Raw genomic sequence first — 22,177 nt, 5'->3', positions numbered from 1 at the left:
AATCCTTCCATTTCCCCACTATCCAATGAGAGCTGATGAAGCTTCTTAGATGAGAAGCGAAATGTCTTCAAAGGAAAAACAGTTGCCTCATAAAACAGTTGCCTCCAGTTGCCTCATAAAAAGTATCTCTGGCACAACTATGACCCGGATGACTGAGAATCTCCATAGATATCCTGTCTATAGATTTTTTTCCCCTGTGGTAATAAACGTAACCCTATAGTTAGTCCTCAACTTACAACTTACAACCATTTCTTTTAGTGACTGTTCAAAGTTACAGCGGCACTGAAAAATGTGACGTATGACCTGGGCCTTGTAACATGGTCACATGATCAAAATTCAGCCGCTTGGCAGCTGTCTCGTATTTATGATGGCTGCAATGTCCTGGGGTCATGTGATCCCCTTTTGCTGCCTTCTGACAAGTAAAATCAATGATGATGATGATGACGACAACAACAACAATAATAATAAAATTGGAAGGGACCGTGGAGGTCATCTAGTCCAACCCCCTGCTCAGGCAGGAAACCCTGATGGGAAAGCCAGATTCATTTAATAAGCATATTACTATCTTAACAACTGAGCGATTCACTTAATAACTGAGGCAAAGAAGCTTTGTAAAATGGGGCAAAGCTCACTTAACTGTCTCACTCAGTAACAGAAACGTCGGGCTCAATCATTGTCGTAAGTTGAGGACTATCAGTAAATGATGCCATTTATTTACCTGAGTCACAGCTTTGAAGGGGAGATGAGAATCGAGCCTGGGAGCTGACAACTCTTGTGTGTAATGTTTTATTTTTATTTTTTTATTTTTTAAAAATCCACTGACATGATGCTATTTTAGTTTCGTTCTCTCTCTCTCTCTCTCTCTCTCTGGAAGCATAAAAAATATCTTACAGGGTTTAGAGATTCCTCCTTCACGGCGTAGTGCCTTTATATCATTGATTCCAAAGGAGGATCAAGATCTTACTTTACCAAAAAATTATAGGCCTATATCTCTTTTAAACGTGGATTATAAGATATTTGTAAAAATTTTGGTAAATAGGCTTATGAGGGTGGTGCATCATCTTGTGCATAAAGATCAATCAGGGTTTATAACAGGAAGGTATATGAAAAACAATGTTAGACAAATTATTAATCTATTAGAATACTTAGATAAGAACAACCAAGTTCCTGCAGGGCTCATATTTTTAGATGCTGAAAAAGCATTTGACCAATTGAATTGGCATTTTATGCTAAGAGTAATGGAAGAAATGAATTTTGGTGAAAATATATTACAAGCCCTTAAGGTAATATATCAAAAACAAACAGCACAACTTATTGTTAATGGAGGTCTTTCGGAGGTTTTCACAATAGAGAAAGGTACTAGACAGGGGTGTCCTTTATCGCCATTGTTGTTTGTTTTAACATTGGAAATATTATTGATCAAAATTCGAGAGTCTCAGGAAATTAAAGGAATATATGTTAATAAAAAAGAATATAAGTTAAGAGCTTTTGCGGATGACTTGGTTGTTACTTTGTCGCAACCTGATTATTCTGTAGTAAACTTATTACAGTTGATTCATCATTATGGCTTGGTCTCGGGTTTTAAGATTAATGTAAATAAGACCAAAATTTTACCTAAAAATATGTCTAGTCAGGAGAAGCAGATTTTGACTAACCTGACGGGTTTTGAGATTGTTAATAAGGTAAAATATTTGGGGGTGATGTTGTCTGTTTCTAATGTAAAATTATTTAAAAATAATTATGAAAGGTTGTGGGTCAGGGTACAGAAGGACTTGAAGAACTGGGAAAAGTTGCAATTATCCCTCATGGGAAGAATTGCAGTGATAAAAATGAATATTTTACCCAAGTTTCTTTTTCTGTTTCAAATGTTACCAATTTTGAAAAATGAGATTAATTTAAATGAGTGGCAGAAGGGTCTTAATAAATTTATCTGGGCAGGGAAAAAGCCAAGGGTTAAGTTTAAAATTATGCAAGACTTCCGTGAGAGGGGTGGACTTAAGGTACCAAATTTGAAATTATATTATGATGCGGTGGTTTTAACACTAATCAGTGATTGGGTAAATTTGACAAATTCTGAGATACTTTATCTAGAGGGATTGGATTTACTTTATGGGTGGCATGCCTATTTAATATTCAATAAAAAAATGGATTGGGCTTTTAAATCTCATATCTTAAGAATTTCTTTACTTAGGATTTGGAGAAAATATTATAAAAGTGATTTCAAAGTACCATTATGGGCTATACCTTGGCATGCGATAGAAGCAATAAAAAGAGGGGTTAAAATGGATATGGTGTCTTACAGACAGTTACTTAAATGGGATGGACAAAACTGGCAATTAAAATCACGGGAAGAGTTAGCGCAAGAAAACCTTATTTATTCTTGGTTCCAATATAGGCAATTATTAGACAGATGGAAGATGGATTGTAAGGTGGGTTTTCTTAGAGAAGATGAAAATCTTATTAAGCAAGTGAAGGATTCAAGACAAACCCACATTAAGAGAATTTATGCGGTTTTAGTTGAATTGGATTCAGAAACGGAACTAATTAAAGATTGTATGATAAGATGGGCGCAGAATTTTGGTGAGCCAGTCTCATTGGACACCTGGGAAAATATTTGGGTGAGAAATGTCAAATTTACACAAGCACAGAACTTAAGGGAGAATTTTTATAAAATGTTTTATAGATGGCACCTTGATCCACAAAAAATGTCTTATATGTACCCTGACGTGCAACCCAAATGTTGGAGATGTGGTTATAAGGAGGCTTCCTATTATCATATTTGGTGGTCATGCAGAGAGATAAAAGCATTTTGGATCAAAATATGGTGGAATATCCAGAGAATTTTTAGAAGGAGGGTAAAATTTACTCCGCAATTATTTTTGTTAGGTATTGTTACAGATTGTGATACAAAGGAGGTTGTATTGATGTTAAATTTGATTACAGCCGCTAGGCTGTTAGTAGGACAATATTGGAAGAAGGAATCTTTGCCTACATTGCAGGAATGGTTTCTTAAAGTAGCTTATCTGGCGGAAATGGCAAAGATTTCGGCTTTCTTAAAGCAACAAACGCAAGAGAAGTTTCTTGCTGTTTGGGATAAATGGATAAAATTTATACAATTTAGATTGGGTATACAAAAATATTATATAGTTTTTTCATAAGTTTTATTTTTATATATATTATAGATAATCTTTTTATATATATAAATATAAAGTTCTTAATTTAATTTTTATTTTTACTTCTTAAGCCTATATTCTGCTCTGGGAAGCTCAGGGGGGGGGAAGGGAGGGGGGGTTTTTTTGGGAGGGGTGGGGGGTTTTTTTTTATATATATGTATTGTTTAGTTTTATTTTTTTGTATATGTTGTCTCTTGTTTTGTATTCTTTTTTCTTTTTTGTAAAATTTATAAAACTTTTAATAAAAAAAAAAAAATAAGATTTCTTTCACTTGCCTTTAACTCGGCTGTCATGTAAGCAAGTGAACTGTGGGATAATTGAGGAAGATATATATTTTTTTTACTGGCCTCTGACACATTTGTGAACCCGTTGTGTTTTTGTTTTGTTTTTTTAGCTGGGTGTCTAGCAATAAATGAGGGTTGGCATCGAAGCTGCTTTAGCTGCTGTTGCTGCTTTTTTTTCCTTTTTCTGTTTTTGATCCTGCTGACATAGATTTGCAGGCCGAGAAGTAGGCGCTGCTGACAGTTCAATTGTGTGATTGTCACGATCTGTGCCACTTTGGGAGCAACTGACGCGTCTCATCTTAAGACGTGTCTGTGACACCCTCCCATCCCTTGGCTGGCTGGTCAGACGTTCCTTCCTGAGAATTTCTGTCAGGGGAGCCCCCGACTTAAAAAACTCAAAGGTTGAATATCGTGGACATATTTTTAGGGGTAGGTTGTCCATTCACATGAAAGACAAGAAATGTACGTATGTATGTATCTTACCAGTTCACATGAAAAATAAGGAATATCTGTCTATCTGTCTATCTATCTATCTATCTATCTATCTATCTATCTATCTATCTATCTATCTATATGTTAATTCACATGAAAAACAATATATATACTGTATTTTCCGCGTATAAGACGACTTTCTATCTAAACCAGGCAAATCTTCTCTGAAGTCGGGGATCGTCTTATATGCCAAGTTGTCTTATACGCCAGAAAATACTATATTTTCCAGCATATAAGATGACTTTCTAACCATGCAAATCTTCTCTGAAGTCGGGAGTCGTCTTATACGCCGAGTCTTATACGCTGGAAAATACAGTATGTATATATATATATATATATATATGTGTATATATATATATATATATATATATATATATATATATATATATATATATATATTGTTAATTCACATGAAAAACAAGGAATATATATGTTATTAGTTCACATGAAAAACGGCTGGGGAACTCTGGGAGTTGAGGTCCACCCATCGTAAAACAGGCTGGCTGGGGAACTCTGGGAGTTGGTCCACCCATCTTAAAGCATGCTGGCTGGGCAATTCCAGGAAATGGAAGTCCACTTATCTTAAAGCAGACCGGTTGGGGAATTCTGGGAGTGGAAGTCCACACAACTTAACGTTCCACGTTTGAGTAACTCTGGTCTGGACACTGAACAAAATAATCCTAATTTTGGTATGGCTGCTTTCCAGCAAGCAGCAAAAGAAACATCTGGCAATTTCAGTGGGAAAATTAGCAAACAGCTTATTTCTTTGAGCAAATGCGTTCTTATTTTCCATGAACGGGCTGGTTTTAAACTCTCCTTCATGACGAAAATGTGCCCTTTCAAAACCTTTGTGTGGCGTGGAGCTTGTTCTGCCTGCAACTTTAATCCAAACCAAATGCTTATTTTTTCCAGATGTTAACAACTCAGGACATAAATAGAATGTGTCCCTTTAAATGAAGGCGGAACCATGTAGAGGAGGCGGGCCATGCCCAGAACTGTGATGCTTGATTGGCTGGCTGGACCTCAAACGTATTTGGTAGCTGACAAATTTAAAGGCAAATGACAATGACCTGAATGAGATTGATTTGGAAAATCTAAAATTTGGCTCTCTTTACAGCCAACAGTTTATAAAAAGAACCCTGGAATCCAGGTTGCATAAAATTGTTTTGTAAATTAAAGTTTTGGTCCATACAGGGAGCCCTCGACTTACGACCATAACTGATCCAGAATTACATTTATAAAGTCACGCTAGTTATTTATCAAGTTGTCCCATGACCAACTCAATTTTGTGACCTTTTTTTTGCCACAGTCTTTAAGTGTATCCACAGTCACTAAGTGAACATGACACTTGTTAAGCGAATCCATTGCCCACAATGGGCAGGGGTTTTTTTTGGTTTGTTTGTTTTGCTAAAAACTAGAAGCAGGAATTGGTTTTCGGCACACACATGAAAATGTCAGAAATTGCGGTCATATGACTGAGGGACACTGCAAAATGTCTGTAAGTGCAGGCTGGTTTCGAAGTGCCCAAATACACAATCAGAACTTTGAATCTCTGTCGTAAGAACCGTTTTTTGGGGGAGTCCGTCATAACTTTGAACAGCTGCTAAGCGAGCGGTCGTAACTTGGGGATTACCAGTTTGGAAATATCTGTTTATTTATCTAATTTATACAGCTGCACATCTCACCAAAAGCAACTCTGGGTAGGAGGCGTATCAGAAATCTGTCACATATCGTCCGACTTATGACCAAAATGGAACCCAAAATTTCTGTTGCTAAGTGAGACGGTGGTTAAGTGAGTTTTGCTCCATTTTACGACCTTTCTTGTCACAGTTTTTAAGTGAATCTGTGCAGTTATTAAATTAGTAACACGGTCATTAAGTAAGTTTGGTTTCCCCCTGGACTTTGCTTGATAGAACATTGCAAAACATGACACTACAACCGTCATAAATATGAGTCAGTTGCCAAGCTCCTCAATTTTTGATCATCTGTCCACAACGGTCATAAAGTGTGAAAAATGGTCATCAGTCACTTTTTGGAGTGACTTTATTAATTTACAGTCACTAAATGAACGGTTGTAAATTGAAGATTGCCTTGACATGCCAATATTTTTTTTCCTTGTTATTTTTAGAGCGCTGCTAAGTACAATTTTTTTCTTTAAAAATATGTATTTGAAATCTCTTCTCCACCCCACCCCCCGCCACTTTGCATGTCTGTCTCCTCTTTTGATTTTTTTATTCCAGAGCTGACATATTCCCCCCCCCCAGCCTGCAGGCTAAAAAAAATAATAATAATAACCTGTGGGGTTTTTTTGTTGACTACTGGTCTATTTTTTCCATAAATGCTCCCATCAGATACAATTCCATCAAGTACTTTATTGACCTCTCTTTTTCTCTCTCTTGCCTTTTTTTTTTTTTTCAATATAAAGAGTTAAGGAGAAGCATGCAAATTGGTGTGGTAAGAGCACACACGCAAGAAAAGGGGGGAAAAATTCAGAAATTGCTAAAGAGCGTCCAAAAATTTCTTAAAGCAGGTTTTTTTCCCCCAATCTTGGCAGCTTCAAACTTAAGGGAATCAACCTTTTTTTTTTTTTGTAGAAATGCTACCCACCAAGTTTAATCAACTTTTTTTTTTATTTTATCCTATTTTTGCTTGCCTTTCAGTCTTTCCAGGGAAGTCAAGGGCGAGCCTATCTCTTCAATTCAGTGTGAGTGTTTTGTGCTTTTGTTTTTAAAGTGCTGTGGTTGTTGATCTTCATAAAATATCTCACCGTGTAGCTTCTCAGTGACAAAGTTAGCCAATAGAGAGGACTGCAATAGTTTGAACCTTGTTCTGGTTTTTAACACTATCTGTAGCTAGAGGACTAAAATAAAACTTTCAGACGGTGTTACTCTTTTTCGCTTGCCTTGCTGACAGTAGAGAATAATAGAGGTGGAAGGGAACTTGAAGGTCTTCTAGTCCAACCCCCTGCTGAAGCAGGAGACCTTATACCAGGGGTCTTCCAACTTGGCCCTTTTATGACTTGTGGACTTGAACTCCCAGAATTCCTCAGCCAGGCACTCTGGCTGAGGAATTCTGGGAGTTGAAGTCCACAAGTCATAAAAGGGCCAAGTTGGAAGACCCCTAGTCTGGATCCAAACCCGCAGTTTCATCAAAATGGCCGACTGAGGAATTCTGGGAGTTGAAGTCCACAAGTCGTCAAAGGGCCAAGTTTGAAGACCCCTGCCTTTTACCATCCCCGTCAAATGGTTATCCAGTCTACTTTTGATAATCTTCATTGATGGAGCACCCACAACTTCTGGTGGCAAGTAGTTCCACCGGTGAATTGTTCTCACTCTCAAAGAAATTTCTCCTTATTTCTAGGTTGCTTCTCTCCTTGATTACTTTCGATTCACTGAATCTTCTCAAAAGCCCAGAGAGTTGAAACGTTGGTTTGAATGAGCCTATCTCCTCATGAGGGTGTGATTTTGGGGGGGGGGGTATTTTCTTTTTTTAAATTTGGGGGGGACATGTAGTTTTCCATGATTTGAACAAAGGCCAGGATACCTATACAGAATAGAGTTGTCTTTATCATGGAAACCTTGATAAGCTGCCTTACCGCAATATTTCTCAAACTTTGCAGCTTTAAGATATGTGGACTTCAGTTTCCAGAATTGTGGTCAAACTGGCTAAGGAATTCTGGGAGTTGAAGTCCCCATGGCTTAAAGTTGCCATGTTTGAGAAGCGTTAACCTACAGCAGGGGTCTCCAAACTTGACAACTTTAAGACTTTAAAACCTGGCCCTTTTATGAGTTGTGGACTTCAACTGGCTGGGGAATTCTGGGAGTTGAAGTCCGCAAGTCTTAAAATTTGCCAAGTTTGGGAACCCCTGCCCTATAGGTATAACCCCAAGATTGCCAACAGCTGGTTCAATGCAATCTTTTCCAATCTGAGATGCGAGACATTTTCTACAGAATTTAGTTTTTCGTTGAAAAATTTCATGAGATTACGAGAAACTAGGCCACCCCAGGCCTAGATAAATGAAGCCATGACATTAACAATGGAAAAAGTGACAAGCTATTCCTGTGTGCCTTTCCTGTACAGGTCATCCTTGTTTAACAACCACCGTTTGGTCTGGCAACATGGTCGTTAAGGAGAGTGGCCACTAAGTGGAATCGCGACTCTGGTTTATGACGTTGCTTCTGCTTTTCTTTGCTTTCTGGACCTGAGGAGGTCATAAATGCAAAGATTGGTGGCAAAGTTAATCTATTTGCCATTTGTCTGAAATGGTATAGTAGGCTTTCTTGATTGAGCAGGGGGTTGGACTAGAAGACCTCCAAGGTCCCTTCCAGCTCTGTTATTCCTTTGTTCGTATTTATTAAATTTGTTTGCTGCCCACCTCGCTGCAAGGTGAGGTTATTTTCTATCGTGGTTGCAACTGACAGCCGTCGTTAAACAAGGCAGTTGCTAAATGAGGACTGTATCCAAGAACAGGACACACCTAGAAGATTTCCTACAGATTGTCATGTAGTCTCTCACTTATTTGCTAGATTTCTGCCCCAGAATTCCTCAAAGGTGTAGTAGCACTTCTTTCTCCTATTTGCCCCACGACAACCCAGCGAGGTAGATTGGGCCGATTGTCCCACAGTCATTCCCTGAGGGTCTTCCCACTCCTTTATCCAGCCTACTCACCCAAATATATGCAATGATTAGGAAGTAAAACTCTTAACCTGAAGCACAACCCAAGATTGTCACGTTTTCCCAAACGGTGAAATCTTCTCTGCCCCCCCCCCCACAAAAAAATAGGGTGTTACAATGATCCTTATCTTTTGAAATAAACAAATACTGTGTAATTTTGACATCTTGTGAAATCTGGGGCAACACCGTGCCAGGTGTGAGGTCCCCCATTACACACAAGCCCTTTCGGTAACATTCAGATATTTAATTCATTTTATCTGGGATGTCCATGGTTATCTTGGGTGCTGGGTGTCAACTCACAATGTATCCTGGCTGTACATTATGTGTGTGTAACCTACTAGTAATAAAAGCCATCTGTGAGATATCTCGACATTAAATAGGGTTGTTCTGGGAGACATGGATGATTTCAGCCACCTTGGTAAAATGTGTCTTCAAAAGTGACATTTTTAATATATTTCTGTAATATACACCCTGGAGCAGTGTTATTATCCTTGTCACAGATTGTCAAGTATTACCAAAGGTATTCCAGAGCGGTGTTCCTCAACCGTGGTGACTTTCAAAGGTGTGGACTTCAACTCCCAGAATTCCCCAGCCAGCATGGCTGGGGAATTCTGGGAATTGAAGTCCTCACTTCATAAAGTGATCGAATTTGAGAAACACTGCTCTGGCATATATTTGGTAATATTTGACAATTCTGTGACAAGGATAATCACTTGCTCCTTCAGGGAATTTAACTTGGAAATCTCTTTGTGTTTAAAAATTAAGCTTCTCTCTCTCTCTCTCTCTCTCTCTCTCTCTCTCTCTCTCTCTCTCTCTCTCTCTTCCCATCCCCATCCTCAGAGTCAACGTGGGCTGCGGTCCGGCGGAGGAGCGAATTCTGCTAACGGGACTCCATGCGGTGGCTGATATTTACTGTGAAAATTGCAAAACCACACTGGGTTGGAAATATGTGAGTGGTGATGGTTTGCTTCTTATTCTGTTATCAGATTTTTATAATAATAATAACAATAGTAATAGTAATAGTAATAATAATAATAAAGTTGGAAGGGACTTTGGAGGTCATCTAGTCCAACCCCCTGCTCAGGCAGGAAACCCTACACTATTTCAGATAAATGGCTGTCCAGTCTCTTCTTAAAAACCTCCAGTGATGGAGTGCCCACAATTTCTGGTGGCAAGCTGTTCCACTGGTTAATTGTCCTCACTGTTAGGAAGTTTCCCCTCAGTTCCAGGTTGTTTCTCTCCTTGATTAGTTTCCATCCGTTGCTTCTTCTCCTGCCTTCAGCCGCTTTGGAGAGTAGCTTCACTCCCTCTTCTTTGGGGTAGCCCCCCCCTTTTTTTTTTGTCCTGGCTTTCAACCTGCAGGGAGTTGATACACGTAAACCTCGAGTTACGATCCCAGCTGAGCCCAGAATTCATGTTGCGAAGTGAGGAAATTGTTGTGAGTTTTGCCTCTTTTTATGACCTTTTTTGCCTCAGTTGTTAAGCGAATCACTACAACTGTTAAGTTAGTCACACGGTCATTAAGTGAATCTGGCTTCCCCCACTGACTTTGTTGGTCAAAAGGTCGCAAAGGGGGGGGTCACGTGACCCCGGGACTCTTCAACCATCATAAATATGAGTCACTTGCCAAGCATCTGAATTTTGATCCACGTGACCACGGGGATACTGCAACGATTATATAAGTGTGAAAAATGATCTTAAGTCACTTTTTTCAGTGACTTTGAACGGTCGCTAAATCAACTGTTATAAGCCGAGGACAACCTGTGCTTAATTTTCTCTGATGGTTTCCAAGGAGCTACAGTAGTGGCCAAAATTGTGGAAACCTTTTGGGAAAAGTGTACAGTAGAAATGTCCTCCTATCAACTTCATTACATGACATCAATAACTGGATCCTACCATGATCTAATTGGCTCATGGCCAAAGCAAGATGACACCTGATTGGCTCTCTAAACACCCTTGCTGATTGGCTACAATCAGATGAAGGAAAGCTACCTGATATCAACCTAAGCCAGGGGTAGGCCACCTTGGCTCTTTTATGACTGGTGGACTTCAACTCCCAGAATTCCTGAGCCAGCCATGCTGAGGAGAAATGGAGAGGTTTTCAAACTGAGCTGTGCTGGCTCAGGAATTCTGGGAGTTGAAGTCCACAAGTCATGAAGGGGCCAAAGTTCCCCCATGCTGGCTCAGGAATTCTGGGAGTTGAAGTCCACAAGTCATGAAGGGGCCAAAGTTCCCCCATGCTGGCTCAGGAATTCTGGGAGTTGAAGTCCACGAGTCATAAAAGAGCCAAGGTTGCCTACCCCTGACCTAAGCAAGTTGTGCTTCCGTTTTCTGGTTATCTGGCTATACCTTTTCACAGAACACAGTATAGATAACTGAACAAACTTCGTTGCATTACATTCTTGATTAAATTATCTTTCCATTGGTATATAATTTTATGGTACTACTCCCCCCAAAAAAGTGTTGTTATTAACCATCAAACCTCAAAAATACACTTTTCCCAAAAGGTATCCATAATTTTGGCCACCACTGTATTATCAGCCATCAATCTGAGTAAGCTTAATTGCAGCAGCGATGTAATCCTATTAAGCAATTAAGATGACACTAAAAAAAGGCAACGGAAGGATAAAGGTCATAGAGAAGGGGAGGCAGTGGGTCAGCCATTCAGTAACTGAGTTTCAACGTGCATGGGATAAACACATGTTCATCGTCCAAGAGAAAATTAAAATAAAAAAATGACATACAGGCCGTCCTGGACTTACAATGGTTTATTTAGTGACCGTTTGGAGTTATAACGGCATTGAAAATAGTGACCTATGACTTACAACCATCGCAGCACCCCCATAGTTGCGTGATTAAAATTCAGACACTTGGCAACTGAATAAAATAGAATATAAATAGAGTAGAGTAGAGTAGAATAGAATAGAATAGAATAGAATAGAATAGAATAGAATAGAATAGAATAGAATAGAATAGAATAGAATAGAATAGAATAGAGCTGGAAGGGACCTTGGAGGTCTTCTAGTCCAGCCCCCTGCTCAACCAGGAGAACCTATACCACTTCAGACAAGAGTCCGTTTAGTCTCTTCTTAAAAACCTCCAGTGATGGAGCGCCCACGATTTCTGGAGGCAAGCTGTTCCACTGGTTAATTGTCCTTACTGTCAGGAAGTTTCTCCTTAATTCCAGGTTGCTTCTCTCCTTGATCAGCTTCCAACCATTGTTTCTCGTCCTTCCCTCTGGTGCTTTGGTGAACATATGAAGAACAATGGCAGGATTTGGTTATGGCTTGTCTAGAGAAAAGAAGGACCAGGGGTGACATGATAGAGTATTCCAATATTTGAGGGGCTGCCACAAATAAGAGGGGGGGGGATCAACCTTTTCTCCAAAGCATCAGGACAAGAAGCAACGGATGGAAACTGACCAAAGAGAGAAGCAGGTTAAAACTAAGCGGAAATTTCCTGACAGTGAGAACAGTTAACCAGTGGAACGACTTGCCTCCAGAAGTTGTAGGTGCTCCATCACTGGAAGTTTTTAAGAAGAGACTGGACAGCCACATGTCTGAAATATATAGAATCTCTTTCTTGAGGAGGGGGTTGGACTGGAGGACCTCCACGGTCCCTTTCACCTTTATTCTGATTAATTGAGGTGGTTGTCAAATGCCCATAAAATGATCACATAACTATGGGGGAGATGCAGCATCATAACTTTGGCAATAGGTCGTAAGTAGCTTTTTTGGGGAGGGGGGTGTCATAATTTCAAAAGTTGCTAAACAATCAGTTGTAAGTCTAAGTCTACTTGTAAAAACAAGCTTCGTTCTGGGTTTCTGCAGAAGAGACTCTTTCAGACGGCCCAGGGGCGCTGTGTCTCCTTCAGAGCTGTGATATTTTAAGAAAATATGTTATTTTCACCATTTACATTGGTGGCTTTTCACACTTACACAACATGTTTTCCCATATAAGCTCCTTGCTGCTCTGGAAACTCTAGCAAGGTAACCCTTTGCTATGCTGCAAGTAGTCCTCAACGTACGACCATAATGAAGTCCAAAATTTCTATTGCTAAGCGGGACAATTATTAAGCGAGTTTTGCCCTCACTTTATGACCTTTCTTGACACAGTTGTTAAGTCAATTGCTGCTGTGGTTAGGCTAGTCCAGGGGTAGGCAACCTTGGCTCTTTTATGATTCATGGACTTCAACTCCCAGAATTCTTGACCAGGTTGGCTCAGCTTGGAAACCTCTCCATTTCTCCTCAGCGTGGCTGGCTCAGGAATTCTGGGAGTTGAAGTCTACCCCTCTCAAAATGGCCTAGGCTCTAGGTTGAGAAAACACTGCCCTAGGCCAGGGGTAGGCAACATTGGCTCTTTTATGACTCGTGGACTTCAACTCCCAGAATTCCTGAGCCAGCCATGCTGAGGGGAAAGGGAGAGGTTTCCATGCTGAGCTATATTGGCTCAGGAATTCTGGGAATTGAAGTCCACAAGTCATAAAAGAGCCAAGGCTGCCTATCCCCTGCCATAGATTGAGGAAGAGTAATTTAGACTCGGTACAGAAACCCAGATTAAACTATCCTAAATAAATGGCTACAGGTCGTCCTCGATTTACGACCATAATTTGAGCCCAACACCTCTGTTGTTAAGTGAAACATTTCTTAAGTGGGTTTTGCCCCATTTTACAACCTTGCCACAGTGGTTAAGTCAAGGGTCTTCAAACTTGGCCCTTTTATGACTCATGGACTTCAACTCCCAGAATTCCTGAGCCAGCCATGCTGAGGAGAAATAGAGAGGTTTCCATGCTGAGCCAGGCTGACTCAGGAATTCTGGGAGTTGAAGTCCATGAGTCATAAAAGAGCCAAGGTTGCCTACCCCTGGCCTAGATCAGTAGTAGGCAACCTTGGCTCTTTTATGACTGGTGGACTTCAACTCCCAGAATTCCTGAGCCAGCCATGCTGAGGAGAAATGGAGAGGTTTCCATGCTGAGCCAGGCTGGCTCAGGAATTCTGGGAGTTGAAGTCCATGACTCATAAAAGGGCCAAGGTTGCCTACCCCTGGGTTAGGTTAAGTGAATCTTGCTTCCCCATTGACTTTACTTGGCAGAAGGTTGCCAAAGGGGAATCACATGACCCCAGGACCCTTCAACTGTCGTAAGTCCATGCCAGTTGCCAAGCATCTGAATTTTGATCACCTGACCACAGGAATGTTGCAACGGGTCGTAAGTGTGAAAAACGATCCTAAGTCCCTTTTTTCAGTGCTGTTGTAACTTTGCATGGCTATTAAACCAATGGTTGTAAATCGGGGACTACTGGTATAACAATCCCATGGGGTCTTGGGGCAAAAGCTGGCAAATAACAGCTTGTCATTTTAAGGAGTCCTTCTCCATCCTTCTCTTTGGAGCGCCTAAAATAAAAACCAAGGCTTAGCATTACAGCAAGGCCCTAGAGTTTCGCTACAGTATTCATTCATTATTCAGTTCAAATATTTATAGTGTGCCCTAGATCGATACATCTCAGGGCAAGGTGCAATCAATAGAGAATAAAAGCAGAACAGGATAAAAAGCAACCTCGCTCACACACACACACAAAAATACATCAAACTTTCTCAATTCGAGAACCATCCAGATGGGCTGGTCTTCAACTCCCGGATGGAGAGAAGATGGTGGGATCAGATATTTTCATTGAAACAACAAAATTAGTGTCGTGATGTAAGTGTGCCGCTCCTCTAGGTGTGACATCGCAACACGCACACAAAGAGCAGCAGAGTTTATTGTGAGACCTTTGTGCCATCCTTGACAGGATGTTGAGAATTGGAGAAGAAAGGATGTATTAGATTTTTTTCCCCCAAACCTGGCAACTTTTAAGATGTGTGGACTTCAATTCCCAGAATTCCCCAGCCAGCATGTGTGGACTTTAACTTCCAGAATTCCCAAGCCAATATACGTGGACTTCAACTCCCAGAACTTTCCATGGCTGGCTGAGGAATTCTGGGAGTTGAAGTCCTCTCATCTTAAAGTTGCCAAGTTTGAAAACACTGTGTTAGATCAAATGGTGCTAGGACCAAAATGTGCTTAAATATATTATCCGGTTTTCAATTTCCACTAAAATTAAGCCAAAGCTGACAATATTATGCTCTGGACCAGGGGTCTTCAAACTTGGCCCTTTTCTGACTTGTGGACTTCAACTCCCAGAATTCCTCAGTCAGGCACGCGTGCCTGGCTGAGGAATTCTGGGAGTTGAAGTCCACAAGTCAGAAAAGGGCCAAGTTTGAAGACCTCTGCTCTGGACATTCCAAAATCTCCTAACTGCTATGACCAAAAAACTTTCCTCTTTTGCATCCTTAATATACTGGTGTCAGGGCTGAAATGGAGCAGAAAATTCTTCAAGCAGGACTTAATATTTAATATAGCTTATACTGTATAGTTGGTCCTCAACTTTCAACCATTTAGGAACTGTTTCAACTTACAATGGCATGGGAAAATGATTTAGGACTGGTCCTTTCAGTTATGATATCACAGCATCCCCTGGTCACATGATCAAAATTCGGACTCTTGAATTGACATGTATTTATGACGGGCGCAAAGTCCTGGATTCACGTGGTCTCCTTTTGTGACCTTCTGACAAGCAACGTCAATGGGGGAGGCAGATTCACTTAAGAACCAGGGGAGTCACTTAACAACTGCAGTGATTCACTTAACAACTGTGGCAAGAAAGGTCGTAAAAGGGGGCAAACCTGATTTAACCAATGTCTCACTTAGCAACAGAAATTTTGGGCTCAATTAAGGGCGTAAGTTGAGGACTCCCTGTAGTGTAACCAAAAATGCTATCTGCATTGTCAACATCATAGATTTTTTCAGGAATTAACCCATCATCCTGTTGATCCTGTTAACAGAGGGACAGAATCAAGATCATGTGAAGTGTTAATACCACTTTACAAGGCCTTGGTAAGGCCATACTTGGAATACGGCATCCAGTTTTGGTCACCACAATGTAAAAAAGATGTTAAGACTCTAGAAAGAGTGCAGAGAAGAGCAACAAAGATGATCAGGGGGTTGGAGGCTAAAACCTATAAGGAACGGTTGCTGGAATTGGGTATGTCTAGTTTAATGAAGAGAAGGACGAGGGGGGACATGATAGCAGTGATCCAATATCTCAGGGACTGCCCCAAAGAAGAGGGAGTCAAGCTATTCTCCAAAGCACCTGAAGGCAGGACAAGAAGCAAAGGATGGAAACTCATCAAGGAGAGAAGCAATCTAGAACTAAGGAGAAACTTCCTGACAGTGAGAACAATTAACCACCTGCCTCCAGAAGCGGTGAATGCTCCAACACGGGAAGTTTTTAAGAAGAGACTGGACAGCCATTTGTCTGAAATGGTGTAGGGTTTCCTGCCTGAGCAGGGGTTTGGACTAGATGAACTCCAAGGTCCCTTCCAACTTTATTATTATTATTATCTTGGACTGAAGACATGTGTGCAGTCTCTATGCACAGATTAATTCAGTCTAGAATGAATAAACTCTTGATTCCTGTTTGGGGTTCCTGTCAGGAATCTAGTGGTGATTTCATGAGATAATTCAATTGAGCCCAGACTTATCTGAAATAATAACCTCTCTTGAACAAGCATGCCCATCTAAAGCCCTAGTCATCCTTTCATTACCTCTTCTCTGCCATGGCTCTGATCTCAAATATGTTTTAATATCCTGATTTTTTTTTTTAAAAAAAATAAAGGATCCAAACAGGTATCAGGCTATGAAGGGAATCAGGAAATGGAAACTGATATATGAACACGTCAGATCAGCACATCTAAAGAAAAAAAGGAACAGAGAACCATTGTCTGAGTTAAAAAACAGCAATTTCTAAATGAATGTTAGAAAAAAAAGTTTCTGAAGGCAAGATAAGAAGCAAAGGATGGAAACTAATCCAGGAGAGAAGCAACCTAGAACTAAACTTCCTGTTAGAACAATTAACCAGTGGAACAACCTGCCTCCAGAAGTTGTGAATGCTCCAACATTGGAGGTTTTTTAAAAAAGAGATTGGATAACCATTTGTCCGAAATGGTATAGGATTTCCTGCCTGAGCAGGGGGTTGGACTAGATGACCTCCAAGGTTCCTTCTAACTTTATTATTATTATTATTATTATTATTATTATTATTATTATTGATCATCGCACAGTCAACCAGATGTTCAGACTGGATTTGGCATTTTGTCTACCTATCGAGTCCTTACCGAGGACCTGGGATAGGCAGATGTGGATGTTTGATGGTATTACAGATATTGTCACAAGATGGAAGCAGTTCCTAGTAAGGCCGCCTTTTGCAATTGACTAATGGTAAATTTGTCAATGCCATTATTATTATTATTATTACTATTATTATTATTATTATTATTATTATTAAATACATGTACTCAGACATTATGCTGTTTGCTAAATGTTATTTGGAAAAACCCTAACCCCAACTCCAATCCCGACCCCACCTTATCCCTAACCCTATAAAAACTAATAAAATCTATAAAAAAAGGAAAAATGATCCTTCCAAACCCCCACCCTTCTAATCCCTCTCTAGCCCCCCCTCACCATCCTGGCAGAACCCGATGAAGCTTCTTGGAATGAGAAGTGAAACCTCTTCTTCCTCCTCCTCAAAGGGGGAAAAAAAACCCAGTCCAGTTGCCTTTTTGACAAAGCGCCTTTGAAACTGCCCTGTGAAGGTTTTAAGGGAAATTGAAACGTCACTCTTTAAATGCATCTCCATTCCAGATTTACGTGTTTTTTTTTGTTGTTGTTGTTGTTTTGCTTAAAAGGAACACGCCTTTGAGAGCAGTCAGAAATATAAAGAAGGCAAATACATCATCGAATTAGCTCACATGATCAAAGATAACGGCTGGGATTGACCAGCCGGGAGAAGAATGTCGACCGATCCACGCAAGCGTTCACTCTTCCGACTGAACATTTTATCTCCGAGAGCGAGCAAGTGATTGGCACTCGCTGGGTCCCATGCATCCGGAGGGCTTTGTTGTCGTACTAAGACACACTTCCTTGCACACCCCTCTGCCATCTTGACTGGCGACCGGCTGTCCCTCTTGTCTCTTTGCTTTTCGTATCTTGTTTGTGAGTCAACCTCAAGTTAGGGTCCTCTAGTCTTCCTCTTTCACTGTTCTGGCATTGTGTTGTGTTGTGTGGTTTTGTTTTGTTTTTTAAACAGTGACAAAGGCAAGGAATGAACCCAATGCCAAACCATTTCGCAACTTATGTCTCAGTAGAAACTGAAGATTGCATTTTTGGGGGGAACTAAAGTCAAAGTTTATGGTTCATGAGGGGGAAATCGGCGCTTTGGGTTGTGGGACGGATGAGAAAGATCGAATAGTGTTTCTCTCTGCCCTTTGTCCTTTTAAATCCTGACAAACCATGGCTTGAAACTCGTGGACTGTAAAAAGAGATATATACACCTCATGCCTGCCTATTTCTCTGAGTCTCAAAAAAAATGTAGGCCTCCTAATTTTAGGCTAGCTAGTTCTGGTATTCTCAAACCAAATATCCGTGTCTTTTTGGACTTGAGGTGGTTTTTTTTTTTTTTTTAAATCTTGTCTTTTTGCTAAGCTCGTTGAAAAGAAAGAGGTAAGGGATGTTTTAACATCTTTGGTTTCTGGAGAGTTAGCCCACCCCAAAACTCTGCAGAGATAAGCCTGATTGCCTGGGATGTGTGTCTGTGTGGGGGGTTTTTTTTTGGACTGTAAATCTAGCATCACACAATTGAAGTTCCTCAAGGATGCATGGATTGTGTGTAAAGTAAAAAGGAGGTCAGGGAGAAATGGGGGAGGCAAGCAGAACATAGAGGTGAAGGTAAAAGGGACTCTGTGCCTACTTAACGGATGTCCAGGTCTTAGCAATGCCTGTCAAATCTTAACTATTGCTGTGGGACATCTAGACGTTGAAGTTGCAGCTTCAAAGCATGGTTCTCGGCCTTGTCGTTTTTCAGAGCTTCTCCTCACACAGGAGAGCAGACTTTGGCCACCACATGGTGCAAAGGCAATATTCCAGAGGCTGAAAGTGTTCAAATTTGGGTGAACCAGTAGGACCTGGGAACCATCTCCTCCGGTTCCATCCATTCCTTCACTCCTGTTTTGGAAGGGTTGAGAAGTACGCTTTTGCTTCCCACTTCCTGCATCTCAGCCACCACCTTTCTCCTCAGTGGCCTTCCAGAGGTTTAGCTCTGGTGGTTAGCTCCTACTTTGTTGAGGATGTTCTTGCACGCGACAGTAGGAAATTGGGTCTCTTGAGATCCTACTTTGTGGAGGATGCTCCTTGCACACAACAATAATAATTTGGGTGGCGTTGCTAACAACAAAATCAAAAGGGCTGGTCGCTTCCACTAAAGAGCATAAACCAGACTTGGCCGAAAAGTCATTTTGCGCTGAAAGAAAGCATCGTGTTCTCTGTGATTAGAAAAAATAAATAGAATAAATAACTTTATAATAGGGAGCGGGGCAGCCATTCCTGTCACTAACATCTCCATCTTCTCTTAACCCTCCTGGCTGATCAGAAGAGGACCCAGCCAGAAGGTTGAGCATGCATGGTGGTCCTTTGTTGGATCTGATCGTTGAGGTTCAGAAGCTTGTCGGAAAGGGATCCAGTTTCCCAGGTTGCAAAGCTGGAGAAATCCCTGACGTATGTCTCTGGGTGGCTTAAAAGCTATCTTTGCCCCACTGACCTAGCTAAGGATTTAATTGTCTCTCCAGCTTTGCAGGAGATAAGTCTGAATGACGCTGTGGATAAACTGAAGTCTGGAGGTAGACTTATCCAAGGCAACGCTTTCCTGGAAGTCACTCCTGTTGGGTTCAAGGAGAGCTTTGGGGTCAGATGAGAGGCTGAAGGACCTTGGGACAATTCTTGGAAAAATTCTAGGGCTGTGTTTCTGTTCCCCCCTCCCCAATGTCCTCCAATTCCTGTTGTATTTTATAGGATGGGTCAATAATGGCCTGAAACTCTTCTGCCCTTTGACCCGACATGTAATACAGGGCTAATCTGAACGGCATTGACTTTAATCTCCCTCGATTATTGTTATTTTTTTCCTAGTCTGTTTTTTTTTTTCCTTCGTTTTCATTTGCCAGGGGGTGGAAATAGTTCCTTTTGGAATCCTCTGGAGGGCAAAAAAAAAAAATAGCCCACGTTAGAGAGAGAGAGAAACATTCTGTAACTGGAAGAGAAAAAATAAGTTCTGATTTTTTTGACTGTTGTTTGGGTGTCTCTTTAGAGCCCTTTTTGGGAGGAATAATACCCAGATTAGCAGAAAAATGAGAGAGCCGGAAGATGAATTGGATGGTCCCACAGATAGAGACTGGGTGGGGGATCTTTATTTTGTCACTTTCATGTTTCAGGAATTTAACAGTATGCTGGTGTGTTAAGACTGACCTGACTTCCAAGACTTGTTTCCAGCTTCCAGAGGGGAGATTGAAGAAGAAAGGGTGGGCTTAATCATCAATCGCTACATCGGTGTTTCCCCTTTAAGACCTATGGATTTCAACTCCCAGAGTTCCCGATCAAGCATGGAGAATTCTGGGAATTGAAGTCCACGCATCTTCAAGTAGCCAGGGTTAAAACAACAACACTGATGCAAAGCATGGAACTTCAAGGAGGTTTCTAGTCCACATGACTGTGCAGCGAAGGAATATGGAAGCAATATTTGAGAATATAGTATGGTAGGTGAAGACGGTTGAAAAATAAGATGTTCTGGGTTCAAAGTTTAGATCAGATATAGGACTACTTGTGTGGCTTTGAACTATTTGCTAGTTCTTCTCAGCCAGTCCTATTTTTTAGGACAGGGGTCTTCAACCTTGGCCCTTTTATGACTTGTGGACTTCAACTCCCAGAATTCCTCAGCCTGGCATGCCTGGCTGAGGAATTCTGGGAGTTGAAGTCCACAAGTCATAAAAGGGCCAAGGTTGAAGACTCCTGTTTTAGGAAGATCAGAAGAATTAAAAGAGCACCCTTTGTGCAATCCTGAACTCCTTGCAAAATAGTTAAAAAAAAACAAATACAAGTTTAGGTCCTAAAAGGTATTTCAGATTAAAAATTGAGAAATAGCATATAGAAGGGCTAATTTGTCACAACTTCAGTAGGAATCAGACAGGAACAAATGTTGAGTTGTTTCCAGGGGCATAGGGTATCAGTTGGCTACAGCTTGGCCTAACTACAGATAACCCTAAGCTAACATTAAACCTCATCACGGTTTTGCATCCTTGAGCCCGAGGCTCTGGTAAAATCCAGAATTTCCAGGGCTCGTTATCAATTGTTCAAGAAAAGTATGGCAGAAAAATATCCCCAAATTGCAGAACAAGATGCCGGTCCCTTTGGTTATTATGATTTGTTGCAGAGGGAAACCAGCATCAGGCACACTTGTGTCTTCGGGATGGACACCAATACCACAGCCTAGCTCTATAACCTCAGTACTTGATCTTCCTTATCTGGATAGCGCAGTGTTTCTCACTATCGCCGCAACTTTTAAGGTGGGTGGACTTCAACTCCCAGAATTCCGCAACCAGAGCCAGCTGGGAAATTTGGGGAGTTGAAGTCCACCCCTCTTAAAAGTGGCTGAGATGGCGGGATAGAAGACAATCCTTAAAAATGGTAGTATCCTTCAGCTTCTGAGATGGTGCGGTGGACCTTTGACTACGATGGTGATTTCGGTGCACCGTGTCCGGTTATGTTTTGGAGCAAGTGAACGTAGCTTATTTATTGGAGGGAAAAGGTGAGATTTCTTCACCAGGACCGTGATGGTCGTAGCTTCCAAAAATGGTGCTCAACCATCTAAGGTTCCTCTCTCAGTCAAGACATCTCCATGGGTGCAGACCCAACGTATCAATAGTAAATCCTACAGGTCAGCCCAGGGTATTAATTTGTAATCCAGCTTTCATAAGAGGAGCCATTCAGGCCTTTGGGAAGTTGGACACTTCTAGACTTCAGTTCTAGATCATCCTTCAGTTCAGGTAGAGGAGAGTTCTTCTCAATCCTTGCCTAAAAGACAGCTGGGTGGAAACTGAGGCCTACGTTCTCCACTGGTGACGGGACGGTGTTGTTTGCCATTCCTGAGGTGGCCAGCTAGTTAAGAGGAACGAAGGCAGTTCGGGTGGCATACAACAAATATGTCTTCTGATTAAACTTGCTTCTGATTGAGGCCCCCTTTTGGCATGATAACTATTAGGATCAATAGATTCAAAACCCTTGAATCAATAGATTCAAAACCTTCGTAGCGGAGAGTGCATTGACAATGTGGAGCCACCCCAATCATCTTTTCTTTTCCTTTTCAATCCGTGTTTTTCAAACTTGGAATCTTTAAGACAGGGGTCTTCAAACTCAGCCCTTTTACGACTTGTGGACTTCAACTCCCAGAATTCCTCAGCCAGCGTGCCTGGCTGAGGAATTCTGGGAGTTGAAGTCCACAAGCAACTTGGCCCTTTTACGACTTGTGGACTTCAACTCCCAGAATTCTTCAGCCAGCGTGCCTGGCTGAGGAATTCTGGGAGTTGAAATCCACAAGTCGTAAAAGGGCCAAGTTTGAAGACCACTGCTTTAAG

The 22,177-nt window shown here is 41.1% G+C and overlaps 1 protein-coding gene across 1 annotated transcript in view; it reads left to right on the top strand.

Annotated features, from left to right (window-relative positions):
* YPEL2 (yippee like 2) overlaps positions 1–19,764 on the top strand; it is an 83,786-nt gene extending 64,022 nt beyond the window's left edge. Inside the window, exons 3-5 of the mRNA XM_039368553.1 lie at positions 6,610–6,653; positions 9,464–9,572; positions 17,408–19,764. Coding sequence (XP_039224487.1) covers positions 6,610–6,653; positions 9,464–9,572; positions 17,408–17,497 — 243 coding nt within the window. The 3' untranslated portion in view covers positions 17,498–19,764. The remainder of the gene's footprint in view (positions 1–6,609; positions 6,654–9,463; positions 9,573–17,407) is intronic.
* Positions 19,765–22,177: the final 2,413 nt, after the last annotated feature.

The sequence above is a fragment of the Crotalus tigris genome, unplaced genomic scaffold (assembly GCF_016545835.1).
Source record: "Crotalus tigris isolate CLP2741 ecotype Arizona unplaced genomic scaffold, ASM1654583v1 scf7180000020823.416525, whole genome shotgun sequence".
NCBI lineage: Eukaryota > Metazoa > Chordata > Lepidosauria > Squamata > Viperidae > Crotalus > Crotalus tigris.
This window is presented reverse-complemented; position numbering and strand designations above follow the sequence as displayed.